Genomic DNA, 17862 nt, shown 5'->3' with positions numbered 1-17862 from the left:
ATATATATATATATATATATATATATACTCTGCCTTTGTAACAGTTTTTCTAGGGATCGCACAAGACCTGGCCATGTCCTTGGAGAACCTGCAAGGAGAGACAACCCAGATGCTCTTGACACCAAGAACCTGTCTCTGACACCATTTACACTGGTCCGGCTGGTTACACATTTGTCCATGTTGCTTGGCACCTCGAAGAACTGTGAGGTAAGTCAAATAAAAATAACATTATTTTCCCCATTAGTACCCAAATGTGACTTCACACAATTTATTTCCCATTGAACTTTTGATACTTCATCAAGTTACAACTACAAACATTGTAACAATCCAACAATAAGTCATTGTCATGCCATTGAAACGTGCTATGTAAATAAACTTTCCATGCCGCGCATATTATTAAAGTGAGAAAGGGGGTAGATTGTTTTCTATATATAATAATAATTTATTTACCATATGATTACTTTTACCATTAAGACCCACTGTTGCAGAAGTACAAAAATTTTTTGGTTCCTAGTATTAGTGACTTATATAGACCGTGAGAGCAAATCTAAAGCAGAATAACTAAGCTAAATAACTTTATGATTCACAATAAATTTTCATTTTAGTCTGTCAAGAACATCATCCACCCACCTGTGGAAGATGTTTCCTTATTTCTGAGTCAACATATAATAAAGGATCTCGATCAGTTGACTCAAGCACTGGCAAAAGGAGCGGATGATGCTGTTACCACTGCCCACCTAATTCTCAAATCCCTTCAAGAACCCACACAAACCAATCAATGTAAGTAGTGTAACACATCTTAGTTGTTGTGGAAACTATTTAATACATATATAAGCTGTTCAGCTATATGAGTAATTTACTTCAGATATATGTGCTTCCTATCTGTAGTGCTATGAAAACAGCCCTGAAAACAGGGCTTGTCTGATTTCTATATTTTTGATTCACTTAAATGTTTCAGATAACCAGACTAATTCTCATGACACAAGGACAATTAATACTGAAACCTTGTTAAAATGACTATATTTATGTAAGCAAAGCTACCCAAATTTTTCCAGCACAATCCAGACTTGAAATTTATTGAGCTGTGTTAAATGTTTAATATTCAAAGAATCTCCAGTGTCGCTGAATAAACTCAGGTGTGCAAGGAAGCTGAGGTGTAAAATCTAGCGTTAGAAAATAAAAACCCTGCCTTGTTTTGCTTCATTCTGTTCACTTCACCAGGTGATAAGCTCCTCAGGTGATTAGTCTGCATTGTGGAGTTGAAAATGCAAATGGTGGAACTAATCACTGTACAGTTTCTTTTTTTTTTTTTTTTTTTATTTCTTAACCTGGATTATCCACCAAGGAAGAGTGACTAAGATCCCTTCAAAGTGATGTAAAATACTATTTTGGCAATTTCTGTAAATTTGTGATGGAAGCTATTACTGCCATATGTAGTGCATAAAATTCATAGATTTAGGAGCATTTTTTTTACACAGGGGTAGGTGTGTTAGAGTAGATTTTCTAATAAATTGAACCATCATTTGACAGCCGTGTTTTGTATTCAATCAAGTTATAGATTAAAGCTGATTTAATGATCAGACATTTTAGTTTTATTCTTTCTCAAAACCTTCACTTGTTGATTGTAATGAATGTTTTACAAATACTATATGTTTTTCCTTAATTTAGATAACATTGACGCTAACCTGTCCACAAAAGAATCCCGAAACAGCTGGGAAACGGCTGTGGCCACGGACATTATGACTCCTAAACTGAAGGTACTTAATTCACTTCAATAAAACACATAGGCAAATATCAATAATAGGTACAAATGCTAACTCAGCAATATTTTTAGAATTATCGTGTCACTTTTAAAACCTAATAGACCATATACATAATAAAAAACATAGATATAACAGGTTTGTGTCTACATTGTGTGGTGAATAGCCAAACACACCACACAACCACATTTTATTCAGGAAAATTCTGTTGGTAGATGTTATATGTCACAACAGATCAAACCTGAGTTTAGAGTAAGTAAACATGGTCAACAAGAAATAAGCAGTGGTGACACTTTGTGGACACTTTGGGGCCGTGTCTGACTGGCCATTTCGAGTCATGCTGACACCGTCCTCGGGGGGCCTGTCTTGTGGGCTATCTGGTCTGAGTGTGGGATTGGGTGGCCCAGACCGGAGCAAGAACTGCGAAGGCAGGGTTGTGGTGAAGTCCCCCCCCCCCCTTATGAATCTCGACTTTTGGGGTCACATACAGTACCGGGTCCGGGCGACTGGTCCTCCTTTTGGGTGTCGGCATCTAGGCCGGGGAATATGGGATGTGTGTGAGGAATGCAAATTTGTGTAAGGTGTCCCCTAGACCTTGAGTCCCTGGGACCTATGGCCGGTCCCACCTCAGCATGGCTGGCTGCCATCGGAGCCTACTTGCTCGTCTCTGCTGCTCCCAATTGGCTTCGGTTGCGGCGGGTGGGGGGTCTCCTGGGGGGGCGCCTCCACTCTTCCCTCAGTTGCCAGAGAGGACACACAAAAAAAAGAACAAAAAAAAGCTAGCAGCACAAGAAACTTAATTTTGTTTTTATTTTTTACATATTGCATATATTAATGAATCACTGTGTTGCTTGAAAGACTGGTATTTTTGCTTTCAACTTAAAGGATTTATTTTTTTAGAGATTTTGAAATTTGTAGTTGGTCTTGTTGAAGAGTTCCTGTGACTAATTGAATGATTTTGTATTTATTTGTCTAGATTATTGATCAACCCCTGCAAGCAGCAAAGGACCATATCACAAATGACTCCCGTGTATCTTCCAACTTTATCCTGAAAACCACTCTTGGAGATGACTGTACATTTCTCACATCCCTGCAGCAGACATCCAAGGTCCACAGTTCAGCAGTGTGGAGCTGTAGGGAGAGGCTGTCATTGCTCAGCCTTACACACATCATAGAGTACAATGAACAAAAAGATGAACTGCCGTTGCTTTGGAAGTTCCTGCAGAAGGTGAATGTGTAGCAAAGTTTATTAGAAAAAAAGCCCCTAAGTTTACTTCACGTTAGATATGTTTTAAGTAGACCAATACAACTTATCAGCTACCAAACAAAATCTTTGTAGGGAGTAGAAATGGCCTAGCTGCTAGAGCAGAGCAACTGTGTTCTGAGAAGCCTTCAAGTAACCAGTTTTAACCTCACAGCATTTAAACTGGGTTACCACTGCACCCTAAGGGATGGGTTAAATTTTCCATTCAATTCTGTTTATTTGTATAGCAACAATTCACAACCCGTTATCTCAAGGCACGCTACAGAGACAATTCAATCAGATCATACAAGCAGGATATGTGAAAAGTTTCTGTCAATAATTGTTTGCTTGCATTTCGGTGTTAACTCTTCAGCAATTTTCTTCGCCAACCTCCTCCTAAAGACCCCCGCCCCACCCCACCCCCCGGTCACTAGATGAGCAGAAATATATCGCCTAATTCTTGGCCAGAGCTCTCCTCGCAAGCATTCTTAGATTTGTTGTGTAGATGACCAACGGGGAGTGAAAAGTCATGATCATCTGTCCGAATGGTCAGTTAACTGATTTCACTTTAAAACCCAATATATAGTCCCTGCTCTAAGTTGTGATTGAGGGTTTTAGGGGTTAGGGTGGACGTTCGTAAAGAGCCAGTTTGTTCCTCTGAATGTATGTCAATTTTGACTGTAAGCACTTATGTCATTTCCTGTTAGGTTGATTTAAAAAAGAACAAACAACTATAACTAAGATAAATAATTATTATGTATCAATTCAGGACTTACCGCTCTTTTTTAGGAGAAAGAATATCGTCAGATGAAGTTCCTACCAGATATAGTAATGTTGCAGAACCGTTTGGTGAAAATGTACCAGAATTCCCCTGAACAGATTGTGGGTTCGATTTCCGAATTTCTCATAAATCAAAAAGGTAAATTAAAAATACTATACAATAAATGTTAACACCCTTGATTTTCCTATCATTTGAATTCTTTTATTGGCTATTATTTGAATTATTTTTATTAACCATGATTTTGATATAACTTTATGCTATTCTTTCCTATTTTAGGTTCAGCGATAGGGGCGTGGTATGAGAAACACATTCAAATATTTCTGAAAACCTGGAATTTGCTAAGAGTGAATGTAACAACCAGTAAGTAAAACATTTTCAAAGGGGAAATCTGGATGGTAGCAAGTGCCACAGCTAGTGCAAATTGTATTGCCTAAGAATCTAATGTTGCATTCAGACTGCAACCATTTCATGCATTAGAAAAAGCATCCAATATCTCGATTTGGACCTGGTGCCCCTTGAAGTCATATACAGGGTACATCCTTTCTGTTTTATCGCTCGTCTATACTGTACTGTATCATAAGGGGAAATAAACTTTCCAGAGTTGACTGAGGCCGTCATCTTACGTATTATTCCGTGCTCCGAGGTCATCTTTACGAACTGACAAGTTGTCATGGTTGCGGGTTGTGGTGGTGTGGCCTTTGGGAGGACAGGGGAGTGGAAAGCCAAAACAGGTTGTCCAAAAGAGGGCAGAATAAGGAGGTTTTAATAAAGGCTGTCCACCAAATCTGAGAGGGATTTTCCTGCACAAATGGCATAAACCTATTCTGTGGGCCTAATTGTGAATATATATTTTTTTTATTTTCACATGTAGAATATTATGGAACCTTTAAAGGAGTCATAGAATGAATATATAGGGTATTTGGTGCTGGTCCTTAAAGTTTCTGAATAGGGTGTGTAACATTTGTTGGGCTTAAAATGACATATTTGCTGTGCTATGAGTCCTAATGCAAGCCTTGTTAAAAGCCCTAGAATGAAACAACAGGTTTTCTTCCTCTTATGGTATGCTCATCAATATTTAGATGGACTGTGCACTGATTGGTTGGTTTACAACAAGCGAAGCTGCTGAGCAAAGGCGCATCATAGCAACAAGCACTCACTCACTGAAACATCGAAATTGTTGATATGGTAGGGTGACCAGATGTCCTCCTTTTCCCGGACATGTGCTACTTTTCATAACTAAATAAATGCCAGGGGGAATTTCAAAATCGTTGAGGTTTATGGTCGACTACAGTGCAGCACCGGGCATTCGAACCGTGTGGTCAGCTCCGGTGCTGGTCCGGGAACCCCGTCGGGCAGGGGCAGGGGGCCAGCTGGGGACGGAGCAACCTAATCCGACCTAGTGATTCGGTGTTTCCCCCTGCCTGTCTTATTGGCCCCCAGCCCCTCTCTTCCGGCTAAGGACGGGCGGCTCATGGCTCTCTGCAGAGGTCTGGTCCAGCCAGCGGCTCAGTAGTCAACACTTCATAAAATAAAGTATTATGTCTAATAAAATATTAGACACAAATTACCTTAACAAATAGTATTTAAAAGGTTTTGTCTGAATGCCTTGCAACCCGATTTAAATATTGGTAATCTTGTATTGCTACTTTAGAAAATCAGAAAGCATGGATTTACCATTAAGGTTTGATTCAATGTGTAAGTGACCAACCTTGTACAGTCTCCCCAAAGTCAGTTTTTCTCTTCAATTTATAGCTAAAGGGCACACCATTTTAAAATTAATAATAATGTTGATAATAATTAACATTTAACCACAATAATTTCCATGCATGACGGCAGTGGAAATTTCCAATCTACCTTATGACAGGACTCAAAGAAAAAATGTTATGTTACAGCTTATAGCTAACAAAGGACACAATCAACATTTTGTATATCTATCTCTAACAATGGCATCCTAGCCTTCTGAGGCATAATTTAATCAAATAGTGTAGAACACACCTTTTAAAAATTGTTGATTATGATTTTAGCTTTAAATGAGTAGGTAGGAAGGTGGTAAATAGGAAAATGATGTTGTGATTCTAATGCAGGGCTTGTTAGGGTTAAATGAAAATAACCCCTTATTGTCCTAGAAAAAAACAGCAAAACAGGCAAGTTACTTTTCTGCAGAAAACGAAAGTGACTGGACCAGAGAGTAACGTTCCTATCAGGCCAAATGCCTGTAACTTAGTACAAATAAAATGATGACATTTACATTTTTCTAACAGGGCTGAACAGTGGTGCAGTTACCAGCACTGTTAACTTGTGGCATCTTCTCCGCATGCATGCATAGATTCTCTCTGTCTGGTCAGTGTTTTTTTTACCTTAGCCTATTAGGAGAATTTGTACCTCTAATTTGTCCGTAAGTATGTGTTTGTGCAAGTATGATTGTTTTTCCTGTGCTTGTTCTGTGATTGACTGTCCATTATGAGCTGTACCTCTTGCTCATTGACTACTGGAGAGAGGCACCTGCAACCCAGGACAGGCTTTTATGGACAATTGATTAGTTGATAATATTATAGATAAGTATTTTGTCTATTTATTATAAAACTGAAATTCTTCTTTGGAAGAATTTAGATTAAACTTCAAATCCTGAAAAAACATATGCAGAACTGTCCAGATTTTTCTTCCAGCATAATAAAGGAAGCTCTATGGAAAGATAACATTTGTCATTCAAATTGGTTCGATAGTATAGTTCTGGGGGGGGGGGTTCCACAGTCTTTTGTTTTATATTACTCTACATACAATTTTTTTTTTTTTTCCTATGGGGTATAAAACATTAATTATATAATGTAATTTTTTATTATGTACTATATACATATTTTTATTTTCAAAAAAAAGTTGAATGGTTGAATGTTGTATTTAAAAAATAACAAATTTGTATTGTATCTATAATGTTATATCACATATTCTTTATTTCTAATTAATAGATGAGCTGAAAATCCCAGAGGAATATTGTAGTAATGATTTGGACATGAACAGCAAGCTGCAGTACCTGCTACCTCGGCGACAGGGTCCAGGACTATGTGCCACAGGGCTAGTTAGCTACCTGGTGACACTGCAGAATGAGCTGGTGAATGCTGTGGAACGCCACACTGGAGATGACAGCAGGTGCAAAAAAGTATTTCATGTGAAACATCAGAACTAAACAAAAAGTTTAACAGTTAAAATAAAATGTAACTGTATCATAAGAAAAGAAAACCATTAGATTATTTAGTTAAAATGAATTACTAGTTTTGCATAATTTATGTTGTTTATTAGTTTTTGACAAAATAACCTCTTCATTCCAATGTCTTTGCTCTACCAGTTACACGGTTGCTTTGGATGACCTCATGGAGCAGCATGTGATCTGCTATGATGTGGAGAAGGACCTGCTTCCTCTGGTTTTGTCAAATTGTCAGTACAGTTTGGAGCGTGGCCGTGAGACATTATCAGAATATGATTTGCCACGCATTCAGCAACAGATCCTCACACGATTTTTACAAGGGAAACCTCTTATCACCCGCACTGTGAGTCACCTGATTGGTTTTATTATAGATCATTCATTAAGTATAGGCAGAAACTCAGAAACAAAAGCATGTTACATTGCTTGGTTTTAATTGTTAAAACTTTACTGAAAAAATAAATGATCAAGGAAAACAAACACATTGACTAGTTGCCAGACTTAACATTTTCAGCTAACCTTGGCATATTTCTAACTTTGTCTCTATTTTACAACATAAAGGTATTTTGCACCCTTGGTGTATCTTGGTGTATGAAACTAAACTGTATATGGTTTATTTCAGGGAATTCCCACTCTGATTAACACCCAAGAGAAAGACTATGAATCTGTTTTCAAAATGATCAAAGGAAAAGTCCACCAGGTAATATTGGAACTATGTGGTTAAAAGTTTTCATCAAAAGCCTGTAATCTAAGAAATCTACCTAAAAGTAGAGAAATATTAGTAATGAGCAATGAATAAAATAGTAAAAACAAGAAATAAATCAGGAGTCCTAATGTTGTGCCATGATGATGCCCTGCCATGTCAGTAACTATCCAAGTGATCTCTGATCTAAGACTTGTCAGAGAGGGCCTTTAGACTACTAAGTAAGTCAAGTGGCTACCACTACATTATATGTAAACAGTTATAATTAACATTAAAGCAAAAAAAAATAATATTTATGACTGGATGCATGCAGGCGTGCTATACACACAATAATAAAGCAATAAGTTTCAGATTACATAGCCAGGATGGGTTATCTGTCTTTCAGGTTTCACTTCCCACGCTGACCCGGAACAGCGTGTCCAGAGAACTTGACTCCTACAGCGAGGTGTGTGAAGCATTTAAGATTGTTGACCTGCTTCTTGGATTTCTTTCAATGACTGATGGTGATCCCAGTATGTCACTGGTGAGTTACCTCCAGGACATATTGAAGATGGGCCAGAACATTGAACATATAGAGAAGGTAAGAAGATTTGGGAGAGAAAGATATATAAATGCGGTTCTTTATTTCTAAAAAACTATTTATCTATAATCATCAAATGAGCAAATACATTTCACATTATTTTTTTCATACTGAAAGTGACATGTTTTCTCCAGGCTCTGAAAAAATGTAAGCTTCAACATTGCGTCTCTTTGTGGCAACTTCTCTCCTCCCTTAAATCGGAAAATATGCTGCAGCTTAAAAGGGTATGTGCTTATTTCACTGTAATGTCATTCAAATCTAAATGTGTTACATTTGTGATTTATTTTAACATTAATGCAAGCTTTATAAAAGAAAAAAGAAAAAAGAATACACAGTCGCACGGCACAGAACATAAGAGCCAGCAGTGCTGGGCAAGATTCAGCAGTACATCTGCACCTCAAGAACAAATGACAACTTTGATGAACAAAATGTTCAGATATTGGAGAACTGATGAGGTTTGAAGGAGGCCATCTTTCACAATAAGAAAAAAGCCAACACTAAACAGAGGGGGGATTGTGGTTTCAGCTTGCAGGCATCTACAATTCGGTTCAGGAACTCATTCAGAAGAGGTTAAACAAGTGCACTCATCATGGTTCAAATGGGCAAACATAAAACGAATCAATAGACTCTAACAACCCAGAAATGACGAGACTTTAAAGAGGCATTACAGAGTTAATGATACTGCCACCTGTGACCAAAACACAGAACTGCAGCACTCTTCTGCTTATCCTCTTAGTTTTTTTTTTTACTTTTTTCCACCTTAGCCGGAGTTGTCTGAGTTGAGTTGGATGCTGATAGCTTTTAAATATCCACAACATCGCTCTGGAACATAACACTTCTATTGTGTGCTATTTCAGACCCATTTAACATGGACGCACTTGACGTCACATCCACCGAACACGTGAGAAAATCTGACCCAAAGTGAATAAAGAAAAATAGGTGCATAGATGCATTAGCGCTGAACTCCTGAAGTGTCAGTAGATGTTCTAGTCATAAAGGGTAAAATAAAACAATTTTATAGACATTTAAAGATTTTTTTTTTTTTTTAGCAAACTTACATGATGTCTTTTTAATGTGCTTAGGAGGATGGACCAACATGTAGATTTAAAACATTAGCGACCAAAATTTAGTTCAGTCTAGTATCAGCCAGAAGAACCTACAGACTCTTGGGGTTCGTTTTGCGAAGCAAGTTTAACAAACTCAAATTCAAATCCGCAACTCTAAGCTGATCTAGTTAAGGTTGGGAACTCTGGTTTCACAACCGCTGCTATGAATTAGTTCAATCAACTCTAAGTAGATCCACTCAGAGTTAAGCACGTATGCAACAAGTATGAAAAGCCATTATCAGTGGAGCACTGATACAGTGAGTCACCATAACCACAGGCAAAAGGAAGTGCCTATTTCACTCCTATTGAACTAGAAATTTTAAAGCAGAAATTTAAAAAAATAAAAAAAAGACAGAGAAACAGTGCTACAGCTACAAAGAGGCGAAAGATGGCAAAGGAGAAGATAGTTGATCAATTTAATTCGTAAGTGGGCAATGGCAGGCCGTTTTTACATTTATTAAAAGCACTCTCCTCTCTGTTGTTCCATTTGTAGATCAGACCAGAATCTTCTTGATCAAAATCACAATAATATATTCTCTAAATTACATTTTTGTTGCAGAAATTGAATTTTCGAAAGTTAAAAACACAAAATTATACTCGTAAAGAATTAAGTTTTATATATCTAGAAGTTTACATATTTTAAGTGGTTCCGTAAAAATTCAAAAAATATCCACTGGACTTGGTTTCCAAGATTTGAAGACGTCTCGCCACCTCTTCAGGAAGCTTTCTCAATTCAAATGTCTGGATCAGCAGTGAGTTTGAGTCTTATATAGACAAAGCCTTGTATCGCTTGGAAACATGCAAATGGTAACCGATGAATGGGTCGTTTGGTTCCATCGTTAGCCTGTAATATCTGAAACCTCTCTATGGGCCGGATTTATCAAGATCCAATTTTGCGTGCAGTAATTTGCGCTTGCAAACTAGAATTTTGCGCGAGGGGCTGAACCATGGTTTGCGGGTGATTTAACAAGAGAGATTGCGTAACTGGTGGCAGGTGCAAAACTGTTGGAGACACCCTAGAGCAAGACTGACTCTCGCAAGACTCGCAAGACAAGGGTCGGTAACCTGACAACAGCCAGATGCATGTCTCGCTCCGCCCAGCTCCACTCACATACATCTGGGAACCCGCTCATTAAAAGTGATTTCCCCAACCGAATTTATGGTCTGTCCAATCAGGACGCAGGGTGGGTGTGTCCTGGAGTGGAGAAGCGACCGTGAGATTCCAACAACAATGGCGGCTCGCATTGAGGAAGCAAGCGTTAGCATTGATGCTGCTATTTCTTCTGTGTTGTCCAATCTATCTGATATTGTTTCATTAAAAGAACATCAGAGAACGGCTTTGAAGGCTTTTGTTGGTGGAAACGATGTTTTCGCCCTTCTCCCGACCGAATTTGGCAAGAGCTTGATCTACCAAATGGCTCCTCCTCTCACAGCGTCACGGGTTAGCTTCGGTGTGAGTGGTTGAAATAGCACGTCAATAAAGATGACAGACAAGTGGCTTATCCAATTATATGCAAGGAGTTTTGATAAGGCCCAGCCTTCAGTAAAGGCAATTCCTATGGCGGGTTCCCAGATGTATGTGAGCGGAGCTAGGCGGAGCGAGACATGCATCTGGCTGTTGTCAGGTTAGCGGGTCGGTGCTCCTGCAATTGCAAGTGTGGTATTTCCCCCACAGACCACCAGGGCGGCCGAGAATACCTTTGTTCAACCTGAAATGACTCATTTAATCATCCAAAACGTTATGGAACACATTAATTAACTGAAAAATGTTGCATAGTGTGCCTTTAAAGACCAAATCCTTTTAGCACGCTGTTGATAGATCAGTTTGTACATTTTTTAGCGTGCGCAGTGAAATAGCTCACGTTTTTATACACGCAAACCTTTGGTAGATCCGGCCCTATGATTCTGAGGGTCAGTCGTTAAAGGGGGGGGATTGCTGTTAAGGGGGGGATTGTCTCCTGTAATACCTGAAAACTGTCTATGATTGTTAAGAGTCCATCGTTAAGGAGGGCTCCTTAACGACCAACGTTTCAGTAATCCGTTACACCATTACTATATTGCAAGAATTCAAAAAGTGCTTGTTTTGTTTAAACAATAAGAGGATATCCTGAGGAAACTGTGTTTTTCTGACTGGAATAGTGGGCAGTTGAGGTTTGTTCCCATCACAGACTTGCATCCTAATCCCTCAACTCTTCACAGATTTTGGTGCCAACTTTCCAAATCTATTGCAGACTTTATCACACTGGAAAGCTCAGGAGTTGTCCTGAATCAATCAAAACTAAGTTTAAATAATTTTGCTTTTAACCAAATTCACCCAAAAGCATTTGCAACCACAACATTGCATAGCCAGGCTGCTATTGGAGTTTTCTAACTTACACACTACATTCTGCTATTCTGCATTACTTTCTGCTGTTTAATACACCCCCTGCTTTTTATTCATATATTTTCTGTTAGCCCCATATACTGTAAATATACTTTAACTCATTTTGTTTATGAAGGATCCATTTTCCGGATATGAAGCCGAGTATCAGGACCCACTGTCTGAACAGAACAAGATGGAGCTAAAATGCTTCATGTCTCGTTCCAACACTAACCAATGGCTGCTGGAGATGCATGAGTTTATCCAGCTGAATCTCGGGCGCTCACATGCCACACATCGCTACAAGCCCTCCTGGGGGTAAAATACACACAGCTGAATTTAATTTATCACTAGTAATATTGTTTTTATTTCTTTTTTATTTGTTTTATGAAGTTTTTTTTTACTTAACCCCTGCATTTAGAATGAAATACATAGCTCTTTCTGTCTACCTGATTAAAGTACTAATAATTTTTTCTCTTAATTAACCTAAAATACAAGGGTTTGTTTTTGTTTTTAATCTGATATTTTTTGTAGGGTAAAAGAGGCAATGCAACTCTACATGGATCAGAAAGAAGTGGAGGTTCCGGAATATTTTGAGGAAAACTTCCCTGAGAATCTACTGCTTTCACAGATTCTGCATGCATGGAAGTATGTGGCCACATCCAATCAAGAGTGGATGAACGAGGGATGAATGGGATGAGTTTATTGTTAATGTAATTGTTTATCCTTTTCTTATTGGGTATTTTACTTAAGTGAATATTCTTTTAGAGCTCTGTTTTTATTCTTTTTTTATTTTTAGGGGTGAAGTGTGTCACTGTGTGGTTTTACTTATATAATTATTAACCAAAATTGTTCTGGTACATATGATGCATTAGTTGAATACATTTATCTATGTTTTTAATACTGTTATGATCTTTCAACCTGTACTTTACACAGGTATTAAAGGGGAAACATTTTATTTTCTGATTTTGACTGTGTTAAATAAGATTAGTTGATCTATTTGAAATTATGACTTACAAAAATTGACATTTTTTTTTTGTTCTTCACCAAAACGTAATCTATCTTGTTTTTTCTTTTTTTTCATAAATTTAACAACACATAAGTTTTAGTGTAGTATTTCCATAAAATATTTTTGGTGTATTAGAAAATCTTTGACATGCAAATAACATATTTTTAACCTATTTACATTTTTACTTATCTTTTTAACAATATTATAACCAATGGTTAAACTTTATTGGTTATTGTCTATACAATTTAAGTGATTTTATTTTGTTTATTATTGGTAATTTTAACAATATGTGATCCTAGATACATAAAATAACTCCATTTCTTATTTAGTTTTTGATTATCATTTTTGATGTGAGGATGAAATAAAATTCTGAGAAGTCTGATAAATCACTGGATAGTGGAAGGCTATAAAGATCAGTTTAGTAAAATCAAGTAATTTCTTAAGTCAAATTATTAAATGGTGACAGGTTTTAAACATATTTACCTTATGAATGAAAACAATGAACAAATCTTACAGGGTCAGAATTTTATGTTGAAACTTAATATATGAAAGATACTTTTTAAATTTTCTCCATTTGAGGCCGTTTTTCCATTTTTTTGCTTTTGGAGGGATGACATTAGTTTTAACCATGTTTATGCTAACCTTTTGATGTTAAATACTTGTTTGACTTTATTGATCTCTCAGTGGAGAAATTTACACTTGCAGAAGTGTTATATAAAACTGCAGTGTTCTCATGAATACTTTTGAATTGCTTTATGATTATTTTACATTTAGTATTTTAGCTTGACTGTTTTAACAACTATATGATCATTGAAAAGAGACAGGAACTTGTCATTGGTGTTTTACCTGCAATATCCATAAAGTGTAATACTGCATCTTTCACTCAAAATAAAATGAATTAAGAATAATCTCAGCTTATATCTTGTCACGAGTCATAATATTCAAGATTGTATTTCCTACCTGGTAACTTATCTCTGTGGTTAATTTGTTGGAGATATAATTGTTTTAGCATGTTACATTTACCAAAGTAATTTGAATATTTATTTTTAGAAATGTAATGCTATGATGGGTTCACACATAAAATTGAGGTTGAGCATGAACAGAGTATTGTTGAACTACTGTGTTAGAATATCACAAAAACAAATTTATTTCAGTAATTCAACTTCAACTGTGGAGATTTTACCAGCACATTGCCCGCAGTCAAAAAAAAAACACAAAAAAACACATTAAACCAAAACAAATGTCTTTTCAGAAATCAGAATAACTTTCCCAATAATTTCTTTATCATGTTCTTCTGTGCATAAAATACAATATTGCATTTAGTTACAACATTGAACCAATATTTTAGACTTTCTCATCTGAACTTATGAGAATTCTTTTTTCCTGAAATACCCAAATTTCAATATGCATAATCATGTTAATGTGTATTTAAAAAAAAATAAAAAAAAGATTTTAGGGGCTGGCCATCACAGCTACCAGTTTGCTGTTTTTACCTTATCAAGTTGAAAAGAAAAAGTTGAAAAACTGTTTTATAACTACAAAAAAAAGTTGACATAAAAAAAAATATATTTATACTACAGATTTTGGGTCAGGCTGTTTTCCACATTATGAAAACTACACCCGAAAAAATTACCATCAATTTTATAAATTGAAAAAGCTGAGGTTGCCAACACTGTGAAATAACCTTGATTATTAAAAAAAAAACTAAGTGCAATGAGCACAGCTTTTCTTGCAGAACCACGTTGTTTCTACATCATCAAACCAAAAATCAAACAGCAGAGGGTTAATTGGACACTCCTATTTAAAGCAGGGATCCCTCAGTTAACATGTGGGCAGAGGTGCAGGACTGTTTGTCAGTGTTGGTTCTTCATTCCCTGTGGTTTTCCTGGTTTCTTATCGGATGGCTGCTGTTGACCCCGTCCAGGCCCAGACATCCCTCTGCCACGGCCGCCAAACACACCTGCAGGAGGGACGGCAGACAAGAGGTGTTTAAGCTCTGAAAACCAATCACTTCTAGGTTGATGAAGAGCAACAGTAAAGCATTTTCAATTAAAAGAAAACAGTAGCAAGATTAAGGTGCATTTTTAGCAGAGGGATGAGAAAACAATCAAGAAAAAGTGATTATTTTCACCTCGGCCGGGTCCTCCTCTTCCTTTCCCCTGCTGTTTATTCTGCTGGGATCCTCCACGCCCGCGCCCCTTTGACATCACCTCCTCCTTCACCATGTCGATGATCTCATCAGGGATTCGTAGGTACTTGATCGTGCTGCCTCGGATGTAGCACTCAGGCATCCTCCAAAACTTGTCTCCATCCTGTGAAAGGGAAATGACTCTTATTCTCAACCAAAAATCATCCATCATCAAGCATTGGTTGTTCTAAATAAAGACTAAAGCCCACAATGACTATGAAAAAGAAACAAAGCCCAGTAATCCTGGAAAAAATTTGGAAGTTGGATACATGAAGACGAAAACAACTGAAGTTTCTTTTTAGTCTTTATAGGGGGACTTTGGTATTTTGAAATAGGTTGAGGTGGGGTTCAAACAATTATTTGTTAAAATATAAACAGTTATGTTTCTTAAGGCGCATTTACACCAGAGGTGCTGACAACTGGGGTGCGGTGGATTCACATAGAATCCCTACACAAAACGCACGATGAAGGGTGATAAAGCGTCGAACTCCTGAGGTTAGAGGGTTCACTGCGCCGCCCTCACCTCGTGGTACTAGATATAGCTGAGGTGTTATCAACCTTATGGAGAGAGAGAAGAGGTGATCGCTAAAGATGAAACAAGCTACACTTTTCTATGAAATCGCGACACGGCAGCCAATCGTGGACTTGTTGTAGGCTTTTTTTTACTTAAAATAGAATAGAGAAAATAATGTTAAAAATGCTACAATACGCTCAAAGGAAGGCATTCGGCTGCGGCGGGTAGATGTAAAAGGAAGTCCCACCAAATCAGAGCTGCATCTGGATGAACCAAAGTGGCCTTTATTTTCAGAGCTTTTGGGGCTTTAAAAAAAATCATGGTCTCCCCAAGGCGATTAAAAAGTTTTTTTTTTTTTTTACAAGGAGTAATTTAGAATTAGTCTATAATGTGAAGTTTCACCCGTGCTTTTTATTGTGAAATGCAGACAGAGCGCAAGACCTTGACATGCAATGACATGGGGTTGCTGAGTTTTTTTTCACATCAGTAGAGTGTCAGCTTCACACAACTGAAGCTCCTCCTATTTGATGATGCGTCCCAGGGTGTACACACTGTGCATCTAAAATGCAGAGCGGTGAACTACCTGCGGGGCTCACGGAAATCACCGCTGCCACCGCCTCCTGTGTGAGGATTTTAGCTTGTGGGAAAAAAACAAAGTTGCACACATCAGAAACTACTGAAATCCTGCATTAAATAATTGCAGGATTTTTTTAAGACATCAAAGTCAAATTCCATAAATATCTTTACATCTTTAAGGGTTCAAATTCCCATAGCTGTATTGATCTTTAAGCAAACACTGTAAAGTAGTAGTGTGGACATAAACCTATCAAAAAGCAGTCAGTCCAAACATAAATTATGAATAACCTGTAAAATGTAAGAGTTGACCTGTAAAAACTGAATCCTTATTTTCAATATCAGGGCACTGATTGGCATAGTTGCAGGGCTCTCGCTTTGTTTACATGCACAAATTTTCTTGATCAAGTTATAATGTTTGGATCAAAATATGAGTTTATATATCAGCATAACCCAAAACTCTTAATTGGAATAAAGATCAGTCATCCCTTGACTCTGATTGCTTATGTCACTGTGAATATAGCCATAGTCTTGTTTGTCTACATAAATTACATGTTTATGAACCATAGCTTTACCCTGGACGTGCAGATGACTTCTCTCAGGTTTATATTCATCCAGTTGTCACAGCTCACCAGGTGACCGTTGTACGTTTCTCCATTCTTAAGCTCTACCAACTGGAACATTAAAAAGAAAAAGAATTTATCCAAAGTTTTGTAAAATAACACAAACCGAATGCAGGTCATCTGAAGACATTGGTAATTTGGATTAATAACATCATGTGAATAGTCAATCCTCAGAACACAACATATAGGATAATATAAAATATAGTTAGGATTACAAAAAAAGCTGATAAGTTATGCTTGTCTTAAACTCCTTAAAAACAGCCAAATATTTTTTTTTTCACAGCTAAAGTCGTAAATTTATGGATAATCATTAAATGCTGCAGAGGTATTGCTGCACTGTATCTCCTTACCATGGGATGATTCTGAGCAGTTTTCAACAGAGACAACGGAAGCTGATGAAAAACAAGAAAAAAAAAGAAACAATTAAAAATATACGTGTCTGCTGCTTAAAACACAGAGAACGGGTTTTTCCATTAATGCCTAGTGACTCTTGTAAATACGTATTACAAATAAACCTGAAATATAAACTTTATAGAACTACACTAAATATTTATAAAATTGTAGACAGCTATTTAACAGAAAACCTGCTTCTCCACTTAACGAAGACCAAACTTAGCTTAAGATGCTAGTATAGGCTAGCTGTCGTCTCAACAATTTACTGATTTACACACCAGAAAACGCGGTTACTACCGACCGTACTGAAGATATATTTTTTAAATAATCAAACTTAGCCACCATTAAAACCCGTTTGTTGTTTACTCACCATTATGAATGATTTGTATTATATTTTTTTGTCTCTTGCTTAGTACACGACTTTTAACACCTACAATTCTTCTTTCCTTCTTCTTCTTCTTCTTCTTCTTCTTCTTCTTCTTCTTCTTCTTCTTCTTCTTCTTCTTCTTCTTTCATTCCACTCTTCTTCTTCTTCTATTTTTAATCTTCTTCTTCTTCTTCTTCTTCTTGTTTTATTGGCGACTTGCAACCAAATGGAGCATTATCGCCACCTACTTGTTCTTATTTATGTTTCCTTAAATCCTTAGGTTTAGTCCAGTTTGTTGAAGATAAGATGACATGATTTTAAGTACTGTCTTTCTGGATTTATTTGAGAAGATATTTTTAATGTCCAGTTGTTTGATACCTTCATGTTCCAGTACCTTCCTTAAATCCAGACTAGGACTTTCATATTGAATACACTCAAACAGCACATGTTCTATGGTTTCTGGTTGA

General features: G+C 37.1%; 2 protein-coding genes across 2 annotated transcripts in view; one reads left to right on the top strand and one right to left on the bottom strand.

Moving 5' to 3' along the window:
- LOC107098671 (E3 ubiquitin-protein ligase RNF213-like) overlaps positions 1-12419 on the top strand; it is a 66319-nt gene extending 53900 nt beyond the window's left edge. The window contains 13 exon segments of the mRNA XM_015396455.1: positions 54-207; positions 606-780; positions 1669-1757; positions 2737-2988; positions 3793-3922; positions 4061-4144; positions 6748-6928; positions 7125-7326; positions 7603-7680; positions 8069-8263; positions 8398-8487; positions 11868-12046; positions 12263-12419. Coding sequence (XP_015251941.1) covers positions 54-207; positions 606-780; positions 1669-1757; positions 2737-2988; positions 3793-3922; positions 4061-4144; positions 6748-6928; positions 7125-7326; positions 7603-7680; positions 8069-8263; positions 8398-8487; positions 11868-12046; positions 12263-12419 — 1966 coding nt within the window.
- A 2157-nt stretch (positions 12420-14576) lies between these two features.
- On the bottom strand, positions 14577-17027 carry LOC107098670 (U6 snRNA-associated Sm-like protein LSm4; the record flags this gene model as incomplete). Its single annotated transcript, XM_015396454.1, has 4 exons — positions 14577-14697; positions 14869-15049; positions 16588-16686; positions 16986-17027. Coding segments are annotated over 4 exons (429 nt in total), but the record flags the coding sequence as incomplete, so codon positions are not given.
- Positions 17028-17862: the final 835 nt, after the last annotated feature.

This window comes from Cyprinodon variegatus, unplaced genomic scaffold (assembly GCF_000732505.1).
Source record: "Cyprinodon variegatus isolate N-32 unplaced genomic scaffold, C_variegatus-1.0 Scaffold799, whole genome shotgun sequence".
NCBI classification, from domain to species: domain Eukaryota; kingdom Metazoa; phylum Chordata; class Actinopteri; order Cyprinodontiformes; family Cyprinodontidae; genus Cyprinodon; species Cyprinodon variegatus.
The sequence above is the reverse complement of the archived record's forward strand: the minus strand, read 5'-3'. Positions and strand labels throughout refer to the sequence as shown.